General features: G+C 41.5%; 1 protein-coding gene across 1 annotated transcript; it reads left to right on the top strand.

Annotated features, from left to right (window-relative positions):
• The first annotated feature begins 3,251 nt into the window (after positions 1–3,251).
• On the top strand, positions 3,252–20,074 carry LOC119647880 (eukaryotic translation initiation factor eIF1). Its single transcript, XM_038049168.1, has 3 exons — positions 3,252–3,686; positions 4,410–4,567; positions 18,688–20,074. The coding sequence occupies exons 1-3, from the start codon at positions 3,659–3,661 to the stop codon at positions 18,832–18,834; spliced, it is 333 nt and encodes a 110-aa protein (XP_037905096.1). The 5' UTR covers positions 3,252–3,658; the 3' UTR covers positions 18,835–20,074.
• Positions 20,075–25,300: the final 5,226 nt, after the last annotated feature.

Raw genomic sequence — 25,300 nt, 5'->3', positions numbered from 1 at the left:
GGACTGGAATCAAATTTGATGTGAGAACCCATCCTCTACACATAAGTTCATGATCGTAGGGTAATATTATTCCTAGAGGATTGTTCCTCATAGCAAAGACTGGCGAAGAGAATGCACGAGATATCGAAGAAGATCGACCTACAGAGAGTCTGGTCGAAATCGAGGAAAATTGAAAATTTCCACAACACCTGGGTCGTCAAAATGGGCAAAAATGCAAAATCGTCGGATTGCTGCGGGCGGTGCGCGACCCAGATTCACAAAATGCAAGAATTTTCACCCTACGACTCCTTGGACACGAGATATCGAGGAAAATCGACGGCCAGAGGGCCTGGTCGAAATCGAGGAAAATTGAAAATTTCCACGACCCCCGAGTCGTAAAAACGGACAAAAATGCAACATCGTCGGATTTCTGCGGGCGATGCCTCGTTCGAATGGGGATGCGACCCAGATTCAGAAAATGCAAGAATTTTCATCTTACGACCCCGGGGACGCGAGATATCGAGGAAAATCGACGGCCAGAGGACCTGGTCGAAATCGAGGAAAATTGAAAATTTCCACGACCCCTGGGTCGTAAAAATGGGCAAAAATGCAAAATCGTCGGATTTCTGCGGACGATGCCTCCTTCGAACGGGGAGGCGACCCAGATTCAGAAAATACAAGAATTTTCACCGTACGACTCCGGGGACGCGAGATATTGCGGAAAATCGACGGCCAGAGGGCCTGGTCGAAATCGAAGAAAATTGAAAATTTCCACGACCCCCGGGTCGTAAAAATGGGCAAAAAATGCAAAATCGTCGGATTTCTGCTGGCGATGCCTCGTTCGAACGGGAAGGCGACCCAGATTCAGAAAATGCAAGAATGTTTACCGTACGACTCCGGGGACGCGTGATATCGCGGAAAATCGACGGCTAGAGGGCCTGGTCGAAATCGAGGAAAATTGAAAATTTCCGCGACCCCCGGGTCGTAAAAATGGGCAAAAATGCAAAATCGTCGGATTTCTGCGGGGCGATACCTCGTTCGAACGGGAAGGCGACCCAGATTCAGAAAATGCAACAATTTTCATCTTACGATTCCGGGGACGCGAGATATCGCGGAAAATCGACGACCAGAAGGCCTGGTCGAAATCGAGGAAAATTGAAAATTTCCACAACCCCTGGGTCGTAAAAATGGGCAAAAAAGCAAAATCATCGGATTTCTGTGGGCGATGCCTCGTTCGAATGGGGAGGCGACCCAGATTCAGAAAATGCATGAATTTTCACTCTACGACTCCGATGACACGAGATATCGAGAAAAACTGACGGCCAGAGGGCGTCGGCGTAGCAGTTGGTTGCAGAATGCCCAAACTGCTGGCAGTTGTAGGACTACGACTGAGTTGTCCGCGGTTTTTGTGACTCGATTTGGACTATTAAATAGCAAATCGATTTCACGTTGGAAATGCCTGTCTCACTTTTCGGTATTAAAATTTTCAGAAGCCTGGAGGGTCTGTTCTTCATTTTGATGAAAAAACTTTTTATTGGGTGGAAACCCCGTTCTTCGAGGTCTTCTTTTGCATCCTCGGGTGCTATTCCCTCGAATCCTTGAATGATGATGTTGATGTTCTTCTCTTCCGGGAGGAGGTTGGTATGGAGCTGTATTCCTTGTTTTCTAAAGAACTTCGTCCGCTTGCGGTGATCACTCTGCTGTTCTGGTGTTATCCTCACGCTGAGGTGTATTCTCCTAGCCTGTATGAAATTAATCTTCCTCTTTCTAAATTCTTTCTCGATCGATGGCCATTTTGCTGGTTGCCATAGAATTGCAGGTACCGTGCCTTTCTCTGTTGTCTTGGGACTTTCCTGTTGTCCTGTTGACTTAGGTGGTTTTTGGCAGTGATTTCGGTTTTTCGGGTTTTTTTTAATTAGGGACGGCGGCGCTAGTGCTAGTCTCGGTGGGGGCAGGGGTGGAAAGTCCATATCTTCCTCCTCTTCAGTGGCGTTGTCTGTATTGTCCGTGTTGTCGGTGGACATCTATTCTTCCAATGAAGAGTTACTTTCATCGGTGTCCGACACTTGAGGGTTCACGATCCTTATCCGTTTGCCATTTTTCTTCTTCTCTCAGTTTTCCACGTCGAGTGACTCCTACAAGCTTTTGATGAGGACTGTTAGGCCCTCGTTTTGCCTTCTTTGTTCCTCTATTTTTTTTTTGTGGCCGCAGCTAGCTGCTTTGTAATCTCAGCCAGGCTGTTAACTGGATGTTAGGTCGTTCTCTCTGTTGTGGTCCGATAATAATCGGACCTCTTGGGCTTTCTGGGCCCTTGCCTCTATTTTCGAATTTTTTTTTTTACCACTTAAATTGTTTTAAAAATTGCACACTTATAACACTTATAACTTAGGTCTCTTGAGCTTTCATATAAAATTTTTTTCACTGCACTTTTGCACTTAAATAAATCTAAATTTTACCAATTTGCTGAGCTGCTGTCGAAAGGTGTCTGCTCCCCTCGGCTGCTCTCTCAAGAATTCTTGATCTGGAGTTTAAGTTTAAGTTTTTTGTTCATCATAGTGGCTTACGCTAATACATAATTGATTAATTCTAGCTTAAATATTAAGCTTAACTAACGTAACTTTATTTCAATGGGTGGCTATTACAATTGTTTGGCTTACCCGACCTTCTGTATAATTTATTACTTTAACTGCATTAATTTTAATACATAAATCCTCACATTTCTTTTGTATTGAATTGAATTATTTAAAGACTGCGCTTGCACTAAAAGCGCCAACTTGATCTGGATGCAACCTCGAGGCTTTTAAATATCCATCCATCGTATCAAGCCACCTGCCTATTGGTCATTTACCATCGACTTCGATGTTCAGGTCAGTCTTCATTTTATAAAATTTCTTGTCTAATTTAGTTTTGGATTATTTCTCTGGTTAAAAATTTAAGTGATAATCGAGCTACTTAGGTATTCCCTTTGATCATTAATATAATATCCAAAAAGAGTTGATGATTTTGTAGAAGAATTAAGAATTTAAAAGGAGATCATCTTAAATTTCAATGTTAAACTGAATTACTCTATTGCAGATATTTGATTGAGTGCTTTTCATATTTTCCCGCCTGACTCGATTTCAATATTTCCATATCTGGCACTTGCAGTCCCGTCCATCTGGCAAATCTTTTTCCGCTGGCATTTCACCCCACCGGCAAAAAGAGTAGAAACCCGTTTCGAGCAGTTTTCGGTCACTTGATTTTGCATTTCAATGTTTTCTATTTTCGAACGTGTTGATCGGCGGTGGATTTATTGACAGCTTCCCAAATCCCACAGAACAGTTTTTGAAATCAGTCGTGAAATCTCGCAAGTCGTGTGTGTACATTAAATAATAAGATTTCAGTAAAAACGAAGCATTGTTCAATAAATCCACATTTCGGAGCCTGCGTTTGAGCGACAAGAGGCAAAAGTCAAACCAGAACACCGCACGGAAGGAAACATCGAAACAGAAAACGAGGAATCTGAGACGACGTTCCATTTCTAGACGTTTCTTGTCAAGTGGAAGCGAGAATCTTTGGAGCCTAGTCGTCGTACACGCGAGCAACCAAGTCGTACTACTCGGAACTTACGTTTTGACAAATCGTGCCTAATATTCGATTGGCAGTTTTATTTCTTGCCTGTGTTTAATTTGTTTATCGTATGTCCATCCAGAATTTGCAAAAATTTGGTGAGTAAAAATTCGGTGTTAGAAATAAACGCGTCTTGCAAGCGTCGCGATGTCCCGAAAATTTCTCAATTGAAAAATGGCGACCTGCGTAGCGTAGATTTATTCCCCATTGTAAGCCATGTGTGCCCTTTGTGCTGGTGTTACAAAATCATATTTCAGGGATTTTGTTGTTATTGAGTTTTCGAATGTCCACGCGACATTATAGAATTTGTTGGCCGTGAGCCTTGGGGGAGGAAAATCGATTTGGCAATTTTCGAAATGTACGAGAAAGTTTCGGCGCAAAAAACGTCATCAGAGCAAATCGTGTGACTCACGGTCAAATTCATTGGGATAATTTGGAATTCTGAAAGAAAGGCGTTTCTCGAAAAAAAGCAAAGTGTGACGTCAGACGGCCGAGCGAGTCTCCGTTTCAAGTGTCTATTCACTGGCGGGGCTTTGTTCATGGAAATCTGTCCACGAGTTTATCGAGGTCATTGTCTACGAAATAGCCAGCTTGACATCATTTCGGAACTGCCGTTGTCTGCGGGGCCAACTAGAGGTGCCAGCACTCGTGTGAGAATTACAGGCGCTTGTGAAAGCTCACAATGTTCTAGTGCCATCCAGATTGGATTTTTTCTTGGGATGCTCTTGATAGTCTGTAGCGCGTTTGAAATGATTATTGATCACATGACCTCAATTGAGTTAACTAACAAAGGATTTTTGCTTTTCATTTACTCGTTACAGACCCCTTTGCTGATGCAATTAAGGGTGCTGATGACACTGTTCAGGACGGTCTTGTGCACATAAGAATCCAGCAGCGAAATGGTCGAAAAACACTAACTACTGTGCAAGGCCTTTCTTCGGAATATGACCTGAAAAAAATAGTGCGAGCATGTAAAAAGGTGAGTACATCTCTAGGTTTACGGATTTTATAATGTAAATTGAACAATTTTCTTGGTCGAAGCCTCGAAAATGAACAAAATTTACCAAAAAAATCACAAACCAGAAAATTTCATTTCCCATGAAACAATGCCTTCATTAGAACAAGTAATTAAGATTTTATTGCATGATCTCTCTCTGTAGATTACGACTTTCTCTAGAATTTTTTATAATCTCTAAACCTGAAATTTATTTGCCTACCTGAGGTAGTTTTGTGTGCGTGGTATTGGCCTTCAATAATAAAAGATTAGCAAAAAAAACGAATACTCCAGGTAAATTTTGAGGGTTGTAGGTTTCCCCAAATTTTCATGGCAGGGTCAGTTCTGTCTAAAAGGAAGAGAAAGCAATTCTTCTGAACCATAAATTTGGAGAGACTTCTTTGGTGGCAAAATGTCTAGCAATTTTGCAGTTTACCTTGTGTCTATCTGAATCATTTGGTCGCAATAGATGATTTCCTTGAATCCTCTCACGTAGGGTTACTAACCGAATGACTCATTATTTTTGATCGCTTGCTGCTGATTTAACAAACCCACGTTGATTAGTTGCAATTGGGACGAAGTGATCTCATAAGATTCAAGTTTATGAAAGTGTGATGCGTCTTTTTGTGATTGAAACTTCTTCATAAACGTTCAGAACATATGCATCTAAAAAGCTTCGTGGTGTCGATTCAAAATGAAATATTTTTAGCATTTATTTGATAAAATATTTAATCCTTGAGCTAAATTGAGTCCTTTGGTATACATACTTTTATCGAGTCAGTTTAATTCGATTAGCGGTGAAGTGGCAATTGGAGGGGGTAAAAGCGGAATATAAAATTGTATTGAAATTATGAGCTGGTGAGTATCGCATGAAAGGCAGAGTACCGTCTCCTTGAATATGGGGAAAGAGGTGAATAAGTTTCTTCCAGAGTAATTTATAGTAAATAAAAAAGGAGTAAATTTCGCTTTCAAAATACTAATAATCGTTGACACACCAATCCATATTGGATCAGGGCCTTGAAATGTGTTAGAGCACTTCATTCAAGACCGTAACCGAATGTGGTCAGCATTGCACTCGCCCTAGATTTTTACCCTGATTTGGTTCAGGTACTCATTCACAGCGGAGTCACGATAACAAATCCCTCTGCCACTAGTGAGATTTCAACCGCAACCTTCCGCTACGACAGTCCAGCGCTCTAAACACTTGAGCCATCCGGAGTGCCTAGTATGGGCTTCAAAGGCCAAAAAATGAGCTACATTTTGTATGAGTGAGATATTTTGACCCATTCACATATTGGGTTGGAGCAAAAGAAATGTATTTGTGATCGAAATTTGACGCTTTATTTAACATATTTTGTTCGCAAACTTCTTGCCATTTAGAAGGCAACTTCATTATCCCCCAAAACCCCCTTCTTATTTGCAAAAAAAAAACTCGAAACAGCCAGTTTTCGCAAGCCTCTTTTGAGGCCAACTTAGTAGCACCAAGAGTGTTTTGCATGGACCGGGAAAGATGGTAATCACTTGGTGCCAGGTCCGGACTATACGGTGGGTGCAATAGGACATCCCATCCGAGCTCCCGTAGTTTCTGGCGGGTCATCAAAGATATGTGAGACCGAGCGTTGTCCTGGTGGAACAACACCATTCCTATTGACAAATTCTGGCCGCTTCTGGTCAATCGCCTGCTTCAAACGGTCGAGTTGCTCACAGTGGGAATTGAGGGTCTGGCCATAGTTGAGCAGGTCATAGTGCAATCCCACCAAACACACAGCAAAACTTTCCTGGCCGTCAATCCGAGCTTGGCGATGGTTTGGGCCGGCACGCCGCGCTTCGACCATGATCTTTTTCGCTTGAGATTTTCGTACGTGATCCACTTTTCATCACCGGTCACCATCCGCTTCAAAAATGGGTCGAATTCGTTCAGTTTCAGCAGTGCATCGCAGGCGTTGGTTCGGTCCAAGAGATGTTTTTGTGTCAACTCGTGTGGCACCCAAACATCCAGCATTTTTTGGAATCCAATCTTCTACAAATGGTTCCAAACGGTTTTATGATCTATACCCAGTTCCTGGTCAATCGAGTGAATGCTCACTTGCCAGTCTACTTGAATGATTTCGACGATTTTATCGGTTTCTACGACGATTGGCCTACCAGCACGGGGTGTATCTTCGACATCCACTACAGCAGAACGAAATCGATCGAACAAACGCTGTGCTGTGCGAATCGTTACAGTATCGGGCCCATAGACCGCCTTCGTTGCATTTTTACCTCTCAGGTAGTAAAAACGTAAAATATGACGAATTTTTTGCTTGGTGGACTCCATCTTTGACGCACTATAACTTGAGACTGAAACGTACGATCATAAAATTGTCAAAGAGACACCTGTAGCCCAGATTGTCGTCTTCAAATCGCCGTATAGTATGACCCGATGCGATAAGTACAACACAAGATATATTTAGGTGTCGCCATCTATTGACAAAATACGACATTTCTTTTTCTCCAACCCTATATAATTGCTGTCTTCAAAATTCTATATTGATATATTCTTCAGTGTTCATGTTGATCTGAAAAATAGATCAAATGGAAAATTCGATCGACTTTGCCTCTGTGCAATTCGAAAGCAATTCATCGAAAACATGAAGTGTCGAACACGGGTTTTCAAAGCCAATCTCTGTTCAGTTGTGAGACGGTGCCGAGTGTTGTTGAAACAAATCAACAAATCGTTTTCACTTTGATATCAACTTGAAGAATACGATTGGAGCACATCCATCGGCAGTCACAACTGCCTAAACCATTATTTGTGATGTGAAAATATTCAAAGGCTCAAATTCTCGTGCAGTCAACTAGGCACGATGACTTTGTGAGTTTAACTGCAATTTTTTTCCGTCAGAGGATAGAATGTTCGAAAATGTACTACCTTTGTGCAAATGCAGCCACTCTTTTGCTCTTCTAGGTGGATTTTTCTTTGTTGAGGTGTAAGATTATGTGGCTTGTGAAACCCCGGTAGGCTCGACTTTAAGCTTATTTTTATGGAAGTGTCGAATATTTTGTTTTGGTTTTGTCGGTTCTTTGGCAATTTGGTTCCCACCAAGTCGAGTATTTTGTTCAAGGCGCATCTTAAGGTTCCGAATCACGGTTCGATTCCACCACGTTTGGCTATGCTTATAGCAACTTACGGTGCGATATATAAACGTTTTATTCACTATGAGGCCAGGCAGACGGAATAAGGGAAGTGTAGAAGGAAAGGTAAAAGCTCCCTTTTTTTACTAAGAGAGGAAGAAGAAGAGAGAAGAATCCATTGGCTTTGTGCTTGTCCCCGCGGCTGTAAGCTTATCACTTACACACACATTAAGTGGGGTTTATAGTGGAATTGAACGGGAGTTTCATTGATAATAAATATAATAACTATTAGACTGTTTGGATTTCCTATACCTCATAAAGGAGTAAACAGGAAACAAACAAATATAAGACTGAATTTTTACAACAGTACAATCATGACGAACCTGTTTGGACTGGGTAGAGTACCGGCAACAATGTTTTCAGTGAAGGACATAGTCTTTCTTAAGAAATCGGATATATATATTCTAATGGCGAGGCTTTGGAGCCACTAGCTTAAGCATATTTGTACTACGCTCAGGTACGGATCATTAAGCTACGTACGCATGTCGAAGAAATGCGGTCATGATCTCTGGTCTGCGAAGGAATTCAGGCCAATCAATATTAAAAAAAAAAACAATCAGAAAAGTTGACTGACGGTTTCGTCCAAGGCGGAGGCAACTCATCAGACGCTTACTCACCTCTGCCCTGGGAGCAGCGTGACCGAAAGTAACGACAGATGGTAATCGGTTCATTGAAATATCGCAAACACGTGATGGGTACGAATTATATTCAAGTCATAAATTCAGATCTAAACCAGGCCGAAGTAAATTTCTTTGTTGAGGATGCTGGGAGTCCTGAGTCCGCACCCACTTGGTGACAAAATCGTCAGTAAACTCTTTCGTTCTTTATTTGGGAACTTGGGTGTTTACCCCAGAAAAAAAGGGTCCGTGGACTACAAAAGAGGAAGTAAGTTGCTTCCCAAGTGGTCCGGTCCGACACCAATTTGGTGACCTTCCTACAAAAAGCCGTAGTTGTGGATAATACTGAGTTTTTGAGGTCAAGCACATGGTATAGTGCATTGTTGTTAGAGTTCGGGAATCAAGAAACTGGATAACGAAGCCGTAAGATCATAGCAGCATTTAGATTTGCTACAAAAGAAATTTTAAGCATCATCAATGAACTACGCGACATGCTTCAGGAAAAATTTTGTTATAAGAATCCAATGTTTCCCTTACCTCTTCCATACAGCTTAGTATATCATTCCTCTTTTTATCAACGTAAAACTGGCTCCGATGACCGAGGCATTGTCATTTTACAGTTTCCGATCTCCATTCACAAGTGCTCTCAGCGGAATTCAGGAAACTGTATCGAAATTTCAGTTCAATTCTTTATTGTAACACTAAGATTTTGATTCGGAAGCAATCCAGCGCGTAAGAAACGTTTATTCACGTAACCGCTAAGATGGAAATGAACCTCATCGCTCAAGATAATTTTCGATGAAAAATCGTCCTCCTCTTCGTTGATATTTAGGATGGCTTGAACGTAGGTTAGACGCGTTTGGCGATCAACAGCTGATGCACTGTCTGCATTTTGTAAGGGAACATCTTCAAATCTTCCACCAAAATTCTCCGTAGGACCCGCCGGTTAATGTCCAATTGTGTGGCACATCGTCTGGTCGATGTTCCGTGCCCCTTTTCGACATCTTGGGTAACAGCAGCGATATTCTCAGTAGAACGGCTGCTCCAGGGTCGATCAGCGTTGGGAACATCTCGTGTGGTTCCACTTTCTACAGGTGCGACTGGTCAAACGTCGCAGTGTTTGTCCAGTTGGTGTAGGACGGCCAGGAAATCTGCGACGGAATTCACGCTATCAACACAACTGACGAATTGTTGGGCAAAAAATGAAAACAATTATTCCGCTTTCTTGCGGAGTAAACCTTCGTTTCAATTGCTGAAAAAAAAATTATTCTTGCTCCAGTTCAGCTATGGCAGCTAGTTCTTCCATTTTGAATAAAAAGTTGACCCAAATAAGCCATTCCGTCAAAGTAGCATCACATAATCTCTAACGACAATGGAATGTGTAAGGTTGAAGTCTGGATTTTTCGTCTCTTTGCTTTTGCTGTCTGTATTGTCTCTTATCTGTAACCATTGCAGCAAACAATGAATTGTTATGTAAAATAATGAACAGTGAGAAATTGAAGTATTTCCTTATTTTCTGATTAAGCTTCTTTATCATATGTTAATGATGCTCTATTTTCCTTATATATGAAATAAGTCTGTAAACACATTCACTCCCAAATATTCCCATGAACAAAGAAATCTTTATTATAAACAATCCCGGAGCGAACCTACTGGTGGCGAATAGTGCACAATCTTTTATTTTCTTTCGCTAATTTCTTCTATCTAACCGATTGTGAAATATCTTTAAAGAATTGATAAAATTGAAAGTTGGGAATTACCATTTCTTGAGGTCTTCTGTCATTCGACCATTCAAATTCTGTTAACGAAGCTAATTAAATTAAACATCCATTTATAGTTGAAACAGAAACGACTAGCACCACATTGACGCGAATGCAACGTCTCATAATAGCTTATGAGAATGCTTCGCATCGATATAGTTGTAGTAAAATCAAAACATCTTCAACTTGATATATTCCACTTTTAATTGGAGGGAAAATGGAAGTTGACCAGGATCGACTTCCAAATAGAGGACAGAAAATCGGATTGAATGTTGTAATAAATGAATAGCCGTGATTCCCTCTAGGTTAAATAATTGTGCTGAAGGTGCATATTTAAAATTCTTTTTCTGAATCTTATTACCCTCGTGTCAATGCTTGGGAGTGTCTTTTTCTCGAATCATAATTATTTAATGACGTCAACTCAGTTTTTGGCACTGAAAAATAAACATAAATCGGGTGAAGCGCTGGATAATTTAAGCTGTAGTTTCTTCCGAATTCTGACATGAATGTACACTAGAGTAAGATTAATTATTGTTCAGCCATTTTGTTGCTATCATTGCGGATCTTGGCCTATCGTACTTAGGTAACAATGATGGAATTTATTGTTGGTGCCCATATTTAAAAGAAAAACGAGTTATGCATACGAATAATTACGTTCAAATTGTGTACTCCACATATTAACGAAGTTTTCTCTTTGTTATTCTATCGGTATCACTATGCATGGACAGACTTGAGATCTGTGAACTTTGAACATTGAAATGATGATGGTGATAATTGATAGCTTCTGGAAAAAAAAATATTTATTCATGATAAATATGTGGTTGTAGAGCTAAGACCTCCATATGTCAATTCTTCACAATGACTCGTATACAGGAATATGATTTGTTGGGATGGTGATTCTTCTGAGTGATATCCACTGGACAGGGCGTAGTTAAATAAGATTTTTTATGATACATATTAGGACGGCAACTAAGTTATCGCTGTTTTTTCTTGATAAAAATGCAACTATTGCGAAAGAATAGTTACATACAATTCATTGAAATTATTGCCCGCGCGATCTTCCTGGCAGACTTCGAAAACCGTTACAATAAATATGTTCGTCTCTTGAGGCTATCTACGAATCAAGCGATTTTTCGATTCTTCATATAAGCGGGGAACTGCTGATCAGCCAGACCATGTTCTATCGAACGGAACAAGTAATGATTGAATGGCGCAATATATGGGAAAAATAGCGGGTGAGGTAGGACTTCTCATTTGAGTCAAATCCCTTTTCCGTGCCTCTGCTCATATTTTGACGGTTTTTCGTGCAGTGCTTGACTCAGTCGCATCAGGTAAAGTTGGTACTTAGTTTTGACATTTGTTAGAAAGGTGGGGATGCGGGGGGTTGAAATTGATTATTTCTTTAAGGGAGCCATTCTCAGAAACTACCAGACCGAAAAATCTGAAAAAAAATCAGGAAGCTGCCACTATATGGTGCTTGGGCTCCGAAATACCTTCCATACCGATATCTCTTCAAATAAAGTTAATAATAGTATATTACAATAATTTTTTGTAATTGGCTGGAAACCCCCCTTAACTTCATCCTAGCACCACGAAATTGCAGTAATGTAGGCTATAATGTAGCATGATCTTACCAAGTTTGGTGGAAATGACACTATTACCAGTAAAGTTATACATCGAAGTTGTTGCTTCTTTGAAAATTGAAGATTATAAATGTCAATATCACCCGAAAGTGGATACTCCCTCATAATATATGGATATATTATGTGCTACGTACTAAGAAATACACAAAACCTTTCTACCTGAAGCATCCAGGTTCCGGTTTATCGACTTGTAATTCCTAATACCGAAGCAAGCTGTTCTTGCGTTTGGCACGGATCCTCATCGAGCAATTCGTCCAATTTCGCGTCTTCGAAGGCATTTCGCCATCCTTCACGTAGGCAGTTGCCATCATCGAAATCACCGTCTTTGAAACAACTAGGTCAATCAACGGTGGTGGCTACGCTGATGAGATTGCACTAGTTATGGTTGCAAATCATCTCGAAGATGCTAAGTTGTACTCATGCGAAGCAATCAGTGCTGTTAAGTTGGCTGCTTGGTTGGCTAACGCTGGGATGGCACTCGCAGAGAAAAAGACGGAAGGGGTTCTTATCACCAAGTGGCAGAAGAGAAATTTTGCTCACACTAGGATTGTGAGGCACATGATCACTTTCAAGTCAGCCACCAAATACTTGGGAGTGATGATTGATTCAAAGCTCAGTTTTAAGTAGACGATTGAGGATATTTGCCAAAAGGCATCCGCCACCAGTATCGCACTGGTAAAAATGATGCAGAATGAATGAGATCTGTGGCATACTTGCAGGATGCTTGTAGCCAGAGTGGTGAGTTCCATCTTGCGGTATGCAGTCCCAGTTTGAGGATCAGCGCTGCATATCTTATCACATCGCTAAGGGTGTATTCTGCCTTCCGGGCCGACTCAGATGATGCGACGTTCGTCATCTCAGGAATGGTGCTGATTGACATCTTGGCAGATAATATCACGAACATATATACCACAACATCAAGTCCATTTCTCCTTTATCGGAAGCGAAAAAATCCGAAAGAGAGATATCTATAATTAGATGGCAAACGCGATGAGATCCACTCAAACAAGGGTCGTTAGACACAAAGGGTGATTCCAAATCTCATCTCATCCAGTTTCTCAGCGGCCATCGTGGATACTAACAATACCTATATTGGTTTAAAATGTTTTGGAGTGTCCAACTTCATCTGATTGTCCAAAATGCGATGGGGTCTCAGAGGACCCAGCGCACGTATTCTTCTAATGCTCGAGGTTCGTGGAAGAAAGGAGAAAGTTGAGGAAATTTTCGGTGAAATGTTATCACCGGAAAATTTTGTCCGGAGAATGGTAACTTGCTAGGAGGATTGGGATGCGATCAGTTCCATGATCACAACAATCCAAAGTAAACTGCGAAAAGTGGAAGAGTTGAGAAAGGCGCGGTTACGATTGCTGTGGGTAGACGAAAGGAGACCTAGCTAAATGTAGGTAACTCCGCCTCGTGATGTTATACTTGAAGGTCGTTCAGGAGTACGGTGAGTCGCGGGTGTTTTTAATAAGTAAAGTTTCCACGGTAGTGTCTTTTGAAGATTTCCGCCCCCTCAAAACAAAAAAAAAAGATAGACAAACAGACTAACGGATTGTGAACTGATTCGAAAAAAGTCTGTTTTTTTCCACAATAACAAAACAAGTCGGGAAACCGGAAGCTGGACGCTTCAGGTACGAAAGGTTTTGTGCATTTCTTAGTACGTAGCACGTAATATATGCATATACAATATTATGTGAGAATATCCACTTTCGGATGATATTGACATTTATAGCCTTTAATTTGCAAAGAAGCGACAACTTTGACGTATTATAACTTTGTTAGCAATAGTGCGATTTCCACCAAGCTTGGTAACATCATGCTCTATGTTACACCCTATATTGTTGCGAAACTTGGTGGTCCTAGCATGAACATAAGGGGGGTTTTGCAGCGAATTACTAAAAATTATAGTAATATACTATTGTTAACTTGATTTGTGCAGATATCAGTGTGGAAGGTATTTCGGAGCCCAGGCACCATATAGTGGCAGCCTCTTGATTTTTTTCAGATTTTTCGGTTTGGTAGTTTCTGAGAATGGCCCCCGTAAAGGAATGGTCACTTTCAACCCCCCGCACTCCCCACCTTTCCAACAAATGTCAAAACTAAGACCGTTTTCGAAAAGTACTAACCAAGACCTTTAATTTGATACCCCACATGACTATATTTGATGTATGGGGACCCCCCCTTAAATTCGAAACCGATTTTAATAAGGTTTTGTGTAAACACAAAACCTTAAAAAGGGGGAGGAAAAGATGGAAAGTAATTCTTAATACCGAAGTAAGCTGTTCTTGTGTTCGGCACGGATCTTCGAAGATTTTTGGCGGTCCTTCGTAAAGCAACAGAGTCATTCATGGTACGTTGTTTCACTTAGAGCAATAATTCCGTAAATTTTTTTAGCTCTCGATGCTCGAAAAATAAGAAAGGTAACACTTCTCGCAAATAACGATTATTTGGCACAGAATCAGACATTTTCACACAACTAAAAGTGTATGACGACACAATAAGATCACTAATGTGTCCAAAAAGTTTGTTTACCATATGTCTCGGCTTAGTCGCTAACGTTTTATATATGTCAAAATCGACCAGCACTCACTTACCGCTGGTGCCATCTATTGACAAGCAGCGGGAATTTAACAGCGGATAACCTCCGGATCATCGCGATTAATGTGAATTCCATCGGAGGTATTCATCGAAGAGCGGAGCCCCTTGATGTTACTGTAAGTCAACAACCCTCTCAGTCCGAGGTATTTGATAACATTCAAGGATTTTCGAATTCATGAGGAACGATAGACAAAATTCTGATGGAGGAGCGGGTACCGGAATAGTTGAGGGCCACCATTATCGTTTTAGGCATATTAAGTCTTTTGAATTCTGTTTTCACTGCCTAGAGGAGGGAATTTATACATTCTGTCCGGCTATGCAGTGGGAAACAATCGAGCCAAGTTCAAGGAGGAATTCCATTCTCTATTTACGATACTCGAACTGAACAGGCTGCATAATTATGATTTAAATGGCTAAACGTCACAAAGAATCCCGGAGAGTATTCCTCAAATCTTGGATAGAGCGATACCAGATAGAGTATAAGTGCGAATTATACTGGTTAGATAGTCCAACTTAGTCCAGGGTAAATTCCTATCTGGATTTGTGCATTGCTGACGCGGGCCTGAACTTTTTTGAAAAGTTTGGGAATCCTCAACGGAGTCGACAGACTCTTCCATACGATAGGGACCATAACTGTTTATGGACGAAGAGTTCGCTTTCTGCCGATAGACAGCTGCGTCCACATGCTGAATTTTAAACAAACATTGATACTAGTTGTGGTGGCAAAGTGTCTCGAAGATGGTAAGTTGTACTCATGCAAAGCAATCAATGTTGTTAAGACTTGATTGACTAGCGTTGGTATGGCACTCGCGGAGGAAAAGACGGAAGGGGTTCTTATCATCTAGTGGCGGAGGAGAAATTTCGCTCGCACTAGAATTGTGAGGTACATGAGCACTTCCAAGTCAGCCATCAAATACTTGCGATTGATGCAAAGCTCAGTTGTAAGTGGCACGTGGAGTATATTTGCGAAAAGGGATCCACTGCCAGTATGGCTCTAGCAAGAATTATGCAAAATGTAGGAGATCCGCGGCATATTTACAGGCTGCTTGTAGCCAAGGTGGTGAGTTCCATCTTGCGGTATGCAGTTCCAGTTTAAGGATCAACACTGCATACTTTATTTAGCTCACATAAACTGAGTGCAGGGCCAGGTCAGATGATGCGACGTTCGTCATCTCAGGAATGGTGCCGATTGACATCTTGGCAGATGACATGACGAACATATATACCATAGCATCAAGACCATCACTCCTTTATCGGGAGCGAGATATCTATAATTAGATGGCAACCGCGATGGACCGCTCAAACAAGGATCGTTAGACACGAAGGTTGATCCCTGACATCAGGGAGTGGCTGGAGAGAAAACATGGGGAGATCAATTATAATCTCACCTAATTTCTCACCGGCCATAGTGGATGCTCACAATACCTATATAGGTTTAAATTGGAGATTTCACCTGATTGTCAAAAATGCGACGGGGTTTCGGAGGACCCAGCGCACGTATTCTTCCAATGCCCGAGGTTCGTAGAAGAAAGGAGGAAACTTTCGGTGAAATGATAATAAAAATAACAATCGTTGGCACAACAATCCAATTGGATCAGGGCCATGAAGTCTGTTAGAGCATTTCATTCGTGATTATTACCCTAATATGACTCAGGTACTCATTCACAGCTGAGTCAACTAGTATCTGACGTCAAACACGATACAAATCCTACAGTCACCAGTGAGATTTGAACCGCGATCTTCTTCCGTACGACAGCCTTGTGATGTAACCACGCATTACCGGAAAATTTTGGTAGCTTACCAAAAGGATTGGGATGCCATCAGCTCCATGATCACAACGATCCCAAGTAAAGTGCGAAAAGCGGAAGAGTTGAGGTTACGATTGCCGCGGAAAGACAAAAGGAGATCTAGCTAAGTGAAGGTAACTTCGCCCCGTAATGTAATATCTGAAGGTTGTTCCAAGGGGTAGGGGGCAGTCGCGGGTGTTTTTAGTAAGTAAACAAGTCGGAATACCGGAAGCTCGCGCTTCGGATATAAAGGTTTTGTGTTCATCTTATGTAAGAAATTTCAACGCACATTTTTCTATCCGTATATAGCTACAAATCCAACATAATCCTTCATATTTTGCCAAGTTACGAGACATACGTACATATTACAGCCATAGATATTACGCTCACTCTAAACAAACAAACTGCCTATTTCCGAATACTGTACACATATATGCACGTATTTAAATTGATCGTACCCATATTTCCGATTTACTTCTTATATCTATTTGAATTAGGCACTACCCGCAAAGTTCATTAGCACGCATATATTATATACCTACATATACACATGTCTGGTTGGAGTAATTGATATTCATATACAAATGGCTAAAAAACTAGAACAAAATAATTCTTTGAGACCCCATTCATAAGAACTCATTTCGTTGTGGTATTTACGAAATGATATGTGATGATGACGTCATGCAGGTTGTAGAGTGCACGAAATTCACAAAAAATGGAAAAGCTTTACCCCCTATAACTTTGTTAATAATAGTTGAATTTTCTTCAAACTTGACCAAATTGTGCATTATGTTCTTCATTACACGCATGCCAAATTTTGTACTTCTGGGATGAACATAAGGAGGGCTGCCGAGTAAATTTATAAAATGTGGAAATATACTATTATTAACTTTATTTGTGCAGATATCGGAACCGGATATATTTTGAGGCCTAGATTTCGTGGAGATGCACCACTGTGATTTTTTTTCAGATTTTTCGGTTGGATAGGTTCTGAGAACGAGACCTGTTACACTTTTTGGGGGTCATATTTTGAGCGCTCACTCCTCCATGTTTCACCCAATATCAAATATTGCACTAGTTTCGAAAAGTACTAATTGAGACCTTTCATTTGATACCCCACATGGCTATATTCTGTGAAAAAAAAATTTGGACCCTCCATTCACATGTATGGGGAGCCCCCCCCCTTAAACTTTACACAAGATGGCGCCACTTACTGCATGTAAAGGGAACACCAGATTACATACTCTCACCAATTTTCATGACAATCGGTCCAGCCGTTTCCGAATAAATCGGGTGTGACAGACAGACACCGTCTCGATTCTAATAAGGTTTTGTTTCACACAAAACCTTAAAAAACTGGCGCGTCCAGACCAGTATCTTTTGAAGATTTCCGTGTCCTCAAAACAAAACAGAAGATAGACAAACAGACGGACGAATCGTGAATTGATTTGAAAAAAGTCTGGTGAGAGTACAATGGTGCCTGCAGTATAGATGAAAGTTACTTTTAAGGCAGAAATCAGCACTACCTTAGCAGACCAGCTTGAGTTTCTAGATATACAAGAGGCATCTATTGTTAACCCAGAAGGACGTATAATGGCAAACAGACGGCAACCAGTGCATAAGCTCATGGACGTTGGGAAGGAGAGTAGCATGCCGCCTTAAAAAGGGCAATCTTTTTGAGGAGATGCTTCAAGTTCTGTTGATCGACTGGAGAAGGGTTTCATTGTCCGGGAAGTGCTTGTTGCATACTGGAAAAAAAAGAGGAAAAGACGGAAAGCATACTGCCGAAAGCAGCAAATTTCCTGAGTTTAACAAGAAATTAGCTGCGGTGAGAAAATTTCAATCAACCTCAGGCGCGCTGTAGGCCTATTCTTACAGATCACCTACGAATCGGAGGTGCACTTGGTTATAATAAGCGAATCCCACACAAATCTTTATAGTAATCTATGGGTAGCCGGTTGGAGTGCGGTGAGCAAGCCACACATAAATTTATGAGGGGGCCTGTGATTGGTTTCATAGGCGAAGAAACGACGCTCAACGTCCGTTGCCTTCAAACCCATTATCATTGATTTTGAAACATTGCCAACGCTTGCAATCGCTTGGAAATGACTTGCCGGGTAATTCCTACTAGGCAAGTTGTTCTTGTGTTTGCCACGGATTTTCAAATGTTTTCGGCCCTCCTTTGTAAAGAACGCGGTCAATCATGGTACGTTGTTTTACTTTTAGCTCTCGATGCCCTTTATCTGCCGTTTTCTTGGAATGGAGTAAGAAAAGTAATACTTCCCACAAATGAATTATTTGGGACAGGATCAGACATTTTCACACAACTAAAAATATGACGACACAATAAGATCACTAATGTGTCAAAAAAGTTTATATATGTCAAAATCGACCAGTACTTACCGCTGGAGCCATCTATTGGCATAGAGAACTTAGTTGTGCGCCTAATATTTTTGAAATTATTGTAAGCTCAATTGACAATGAAATTCCTCATATTAATTTTATATTTTAATTTTTTTTCAGGAATTTGCGTGCAATGGCACTGTAATTGAGCATCCCGAATACGGCGAAGTATTGCAGCTTCAAGGTGATCAACGTGAAAATATTTGTCAGTGGCTAACAAAATCTGGACTTGCGAAGCCAGATCAACTGAAAGTACATGGTTTTTAAGCAAGACGAACAACTTAGCGCGTATGATCGAACAATTAATAATTTTCTTGAAATACTGTAAAGAAGTGAATTTATTCATCATCCATCCCAAGAATATCGAGAAATCTTTAATAAATCACCAGCGATTAAAAATTTACGATAAATAAAATACAATACATAATGAATTAATAGTTTTTTGTATTATAATGAAAAATACCTAAATGAGAAATAATTTCCGTTCAATATATTTTCCATATTCACATAAACGAGAAAGAGACAGAGAAATATACAAGAAGTGAAACACCAAAATTTCATTGAGCGGAGATTGTAGTTTAATGAAAAAACCGACAAAATATATGATAGAGTATATTTAGGATTTCAATTTGTTATTTTTTCTTGTTTCAGTAATTGCTTTCCATTGCTTTGTTCTCTTCTGTAATTTAACTTAAATCGAGTTTGTCGTGCTAGTAAAACGTTGATATACCTCCTTGATGCATTAATGAGCATAAGTAATCTCCAAAATTTTGATATCCTCTCAATAGTTGCGAATATGTGCAGAACAGCAACAACCTCCACAATATTCGAGGGTTGAACTTACACATCTGGTGCTAGTAGACACGGTAGCTAGCTTGCGTGATAACTCAAGAGGTGCAACTCTGTTGATACTTTGTGTTCGTGTTGATAACAAAAGACGAGCCGTCTCCACTCGTTTACGATGGAATTGTAACTAAACTAAAAGAAAAATCGCGAAATAATCATTTGTCCTTGGAAAGTCACATCTTCCATCAATGTGTTTCGAAATCAGTTTGTCATTGCTATCGTTTGCAGAAGAGGATGATTACCTTAGCTCAGTAACGCATGATAGTCCGCAATGTTGTTTTGAATATATGAAATTCACTGAGAAATGATTGATAGTCGTAACTTATAGAAATTCAAATGTGAAACTCCATTTGATGGGCTTATCTAGAGTCAATTGTTATCGCCAGCACTAACAATGTATTTAGGAGGGATTGATGTATTCAGAGAAGATCGCTTGTTTTAATGACAAATAGTTTGGATTCCATATAATTGAATTTTGTACTTCAACCTTAATTTTTTTTTATCTTTTTTTTAATAACGATATTTTTGTATACCCGTAAAATGATTGAAAAGATGTCTAGCATAATTCTTGGACAAATTAAAATCGTAACATTTATTCACTCTGACATTATAATTTGCAGTAATAGAAATGTGGCTCTCAAAATAAATGCTTAGCTACTAATATGATTTGTGTTAGTGTTTTATTCATGATCTAATAAGACCATTATTGTGCTGCCGTCATTGTAAGCCATTCATCGTTCTTCATCCCGGATTCGATCATCAGTTGCCCTTTTTTCAAAATTTCACTTGCTTCAAAAGGGTGGTGGCCATATGCGAAAAAGTATTTCACATATTACCATCTGCATCATACTAAAGACAAGAAAACCGATCTAAAATATTTACAAAAAAAATAAGACGGCGGAAAAATCGCTACCTAGATTGCAGTACGCATTTACGATTCGATAGAAAGTTTTCACATTAATAGAAAGCCTTTATGTATGCTTCTATAAGGAGTCGTTGAAATTGTTTTTTTTAAATCCCCATGGTATTCAGATGCCAGTGGTTATAGCAGTAGGCTTTAGTAGCACTTCATTTCCCACTTCTTAAGGGACATCAAAAATGCCGTTCTAGTGACCCCAGGCTCTTTCACAAGGATTTTCGCCTGCCGGCAAGAGTTCAGATTTCTCCACTCGACTGCGTGAATCCTTGCAGTTTCATCCTTCAGAGTAGACTTGACAGTAGATGGTTGGATTCCAAAAGCTAGTTCTGGCTCCACCATTGTGAATCCAGACCCTCGGCGAGCCAATCTGTCCGTCACCTCATTACCAGCGATGTTAGGGTGCCCTGGCACCCACATTAGGAAGGTTTCGTTCAGTTGGCCAAGTTTCAGCAGCATTTGACAACGCCACACCAACTGGCTTGATATGTCATTGATTGATAATTCCGCCCAACTGTCGGAACAGATTCGAATGGTGCGACCCCTTCATTTTTGTCGCAGACATTCTTCTGCTGCCAATGAAATGGCGCCTAGAATATGGTCGTCATTTTTTCGAGGGGTCGGGCCAGTTCTATAATCGGATTTCCCGAGAACACCCTGCGCCCGATCCGCCCCCCACGACTGACCCATCGGTGAAGATTATTAAGTCTGTAATCTGAAAAGACTCATGGCCATTTGTTGACCATTCTTCTCTTTCGGTGATACGACAGTGTACGCCTTTGCAAAGACGAATCTGGAAACCATATGATCGGTCGGCATCAGAGCTACCGGATGTTTGCCAAGGAATTTCTAGATAGACGCATGACCGAATGATTGGCCGCCTTTCCACGCTCCAATAGTATCGAGTCTATATGCGTCATTGGCTGCTTTCCGTTTCACCTCCAAGTGAATGGTGGGGTAGATTATAGCTTCAAGTGCCGCAGTCGGTGTAGTACTCATTGCTACACTAATACTTAGGCAATCAAGCCTCTGAATCTGCGTTAAGAGGCTTCCTGCTGTTAGCAAAGTTCAGGCTCGGCGGCCAGACGATGCATAAATACATCAAAATGGGTTTTATATGGATATATACATCCAGTGTATCCGTATCACCAGGTCTTACCTATCGCATTCCTATGGCACCAGAGCAATCTGTAGGATTTCTGATATTGTTCCTGGATGTAGTGTTTGTGCCAGCTGGATTTCCGCCCCTGCTAAGGTGGCGAGTCCAGTCTTTCTAGCGTTCACCGTGAGTCCATTACGGAGGCACCAGCTGTGGATTTCATGTAAAGTTGCATTCAAGTGGTCACATATTGTGTCCGCAAACTTGCCGGTAATTATTACGGTTAGGTCGTCCACAAATGCTTGTGTGAAGACTTTTTTGTCCTCCAGGAGCCACAACAAGGTATCCATTACCAAGAGCCATAACAGCGGAAAGAGAACCCCTCCCTGTGTGCAGCCCCTAAGACATCTTGCTTCAATAGACTTCTAGCCGACCAATATGTGGATTTTTCTCCACTCTAACATGTGAAGGATCCAACTGATTAGCAGCGGTTCGATTCCATGCTGTCTTGCCGCGAATGAGGCATAATTGAAGGCGGTTTTGATGTCCATGAATGCGCCTAAAGCGTATTCTTTATCGGACATCGTCTTTTCAATTTTTGCCTTGAGTTCATGGAGTGCTGTCTCCGCGTGTCTCTGGTAGGCGTGTTGCCTATGGCGAAGTGGCCCTTTAAGAATGTGTGTATCCCTTATGAACCGATCTACTAATCTTTCTAGTCCTTTTAGTAGAAAAGACATTAGACTGATCGGTCAGAAGCTTTTTGCGTCTGTGTAGGTGGGTTTTCCTGATTTTGGAATGAATAACACCTTCACACCACGCCAGTTAATTGGAATATAAGCATGTGCTAGGCATGCGCGATATATATTCCGAATATGTAGACCCAGGGCATCCATTCCCTCTATTACTAGCGCAGGAATGATGTCATCCGGACCTGCAGACCTGTATCTACGGAACAAGTTAAGTGCTCATTTTACTCGCTCCAGTGATACTACTTTGCATGCCAGATTGCAGTCTCTGGATTGGGGGCTGTATGCAAGTGTTAGCCCCGAGATTAGATTTTGAGTGCTGCCTGGGAAGTGCACAATGGTTCGCCATTTCTTCATCGTTTTCTGTGTACTTCCCATCCTGTAAACGTAAATAGCCCAGTTTACGGCTACGTTCTTTAACCAGAATCCGCTTCAGCTTTGAGGTTGCCTCAACAGAGTTAGTCGCTTCGCAAAAGCGTCTTCATGATGATCGTTTAGCTGATCTTGTGCTCTTTCTTAGGGCCTTCTGTGCCTCTTTATAGCGATTCCACTTAGCATCTGAATCACACTTCAGAGCACGATTGAGGAGCATCCTTGTCGTTCTCCTCTGTTTTGCCAAATCTGAGTTCCACCATGGTGTTTTACCTTTCTTTGGCATCTTGAGTGGACAGCTTTCTTCAAAAGCTTCTCACATACTAGTTGTGATCATCTGGGTTGTTTTCTCAATTCCAGCAATGGATTTGATCCGCTTCCCAGGGATCGTGGCTTGGAGGCTCAATTCTATTTTATACGTCACCCAATCTGTCTTCCGCGGATTCCGAAATGGAGTGGGTGGAGGTGGATCCATGCCCATTACGAAATCAATGCGTCTGTGATCCGAGAGTGTGATATCGTTTGATACTTTCCACTCTCCGACTAGAGCCGCGATGTCAGGGGATGCCACCGTGATGTTGATGACCTCTCGCCTGACCACGTTGAAGAAAGTGGGTTCATTACCAAAATTAAGAATCTGCAAATCGGTTCCTACTAGATATTCCCATAATCTCGATCCTGTTGGATGTTGGAACTTCCCCAGCATATGTGGTGAGCGTTGACATCATATCCTGCTCTTACCCCCATGCTTCTACTTTTGGCATATTCAGAGCTGAATGTTCCACTGGGAATATCTTCTGCATCAGGGAAATATGCAGAGCACCATAATATCTCTTTATCTCCATGTTGATGTGGTGTCGCCATCACATAGGTCGTTAGCCAAATTAGCCTGGATGTCTTTTGAGACTACCATGCAGGAGCGGGGTCGATCGCTTCCACTGGCGTACAACAGGTCAGCATGTTGGAAGTTTAAGCCCATGACTACCCCACCAGCAACCCACAATTCTTGCATGAGATATATAAATGTCTTACAGTTATTGATCCGACGACTGATAAGTGCAGTCGCCGCTTTACCATGCTGCAAATTTATTTGGGAAATGTGGCACCTCATTTACGCTTCAGCTGAAAATGCCGGGGGCTGCACGTCCCCTTCAATGATTTAGGAGCCGACACTTGTAACATGACGGTCCCTTGCCCGTAGTGGAGCCGGCAACCCGATTTTTCCCGAATCTTAGCATTAGATTCGGGAACGCCGATAGTGAGAAAAGTTCCTGGGATATCGGCTCTCTGTTTTGCTGCCCAGCAGCATTCAAGTGGAAGTGTTGAGGTTTTTCTGCACACTAAATTGTTCCAGAACCCCAGCACCATTCCGCTTAATGCTTTGCGATGATGCAGTCCTTACAGCTTTGAGGAATCTCGTCCTAAACTGTTCGCACTACTCAGTATCGTAACCGGATGGATTAGCGTCGCCATACAAGACCCATCCATCGGCTTCGATAGCCTTGGCTACAAACGAAGGCCTAGCCGTTGCCGGATGAGCCCTCTGTGCTGCATTTTGTGTCGAAGAGTTAGAATCGTCCGGTTTCCCCTTAGCCGCAGGTGCCCCGAACGGTCCTTTCCTCTCAACGTTGGTATAGCCCTTGGGTTGTGATTTGCCCGAAGGCAGTTTGCTCTCTGTGGACATGTGCTTACCCATGGGCCAGACTTTAGCCTCAGCAGATGGCCCCGGTTGGAGTCTGGGGTCAGAAGTGCTGACAGAGGGGACCTGCTTCGGCTCGTTCGTTAAGGACTGGATCCCAATTAGATTGATTCCCACCTGAGTAAGTGGAGACTTTGAGTCTAGACTCAGGTTCCCCATCAATGAGCTTAGGGTTGCACCTTCCTTCACTCGGGGTTGGATCGTCACGATCGAGGTTTAATTGTATTTGTTTAAAAGATTTTTGTTTTTGTTTTCTCATAATTAACTGCCATGGCCTCTGTATTATTGGGGAAAGTAGGTCGATCTCAGCAGAGCCTCTTTTTTCCGAGAGAAGGCTAGTTGAAACTGAGAGTCGCCTAGTACCCAGAGTTCGCCGTTTACGGCCACATCTTAACCCCTGTGACCTTGGCTTAGGGTTTTGATTACCGCTTGGCTTCAGGTGTCGCCTCTCGTTTCCTGGAGGATCCTCCTTACTGAGCTCACCCACCACGACAAGGTAGGTAATCGTCGAGGGAGTAATCACCGGCGAGCACGATGCTAAGCACGCTTACAGGATACCGCAAGCCTGTAGTGTACGGTTATGCTAAGAACTTGCAGCGGTCAGTGTTCCTTAGAAAAAAATCAAAGGATGCAAGGAATTTCCGACACTGCAAATGACTTTAGACAAAAAATGAAAATGAAACTATGACAGTGTCATCCTCTATTAGTACTAGTTGACTAGCAAAGACAATGAATGACGCCTTGGGGTGGTGCTATAATCACATCCGAAATTGCAGAAGAAGCGTCTTCGATAAACATTGAAGTAAACAGGAAACCAACGAGCCGTCCAAAACAAAGATGGCTTAATGCTCCACATGTGGATTTGAGAGCCCTTCGACTCTACCCAGACCAAACCTGATCGAGAGAAACACGATGCAATGGATCATCATAAAGAACAATATCGATGGCATACTCGATTTAATTAAAATTAAAATTCATCTGAAATTTTATTTCGTTTGAACGTGGGAGCTGTAAGCTTTTCAGAACTATACCCCTCGCAGAGAGCACCCACTTTT

The sequence above is a fragment of the Hermetia illucens genome, chromosome 2 (genome assembly GCF_905115235.1).
Source record: "Hermetia illucens chromosome 2, iHerIll2.2.curated.20191125, whole genome shotgun sequence".
NCBI classification, from domain to species: Eukaryota; Metazoa; Arthropoda; class Insecta; order Diptera; family Stratiomyidae; genus Hermetia; species Hermetia illucens.
The sequence above is the reverse complement of the archived record's forward strand: the minus strand, read 5'-3'. Positions and strand labels throughout refer to the sequence as shown.

Coding starts and splice junctions, on each gene's coding strand:
- LOC119647880 (XM_038049168.1), top strand. CDS start 3,659: ATGTCCATCCAGAATTTGCAAAAATTTG. Junction 3,687..4,409: donor CCAGAATTTGCAAAAATTTG/GTGAGTAAAAAT, acceptor TACTCGTTACAG/ACCCCTTTGCTGATGCAATT. Junction 4,568..18,687: donor TAGTGCGAGCATGTAAAAAG/GTGAGTACATCT, acceptor ATTTTTTTTCAG/GAATTTGCGTGCAATGGCAC.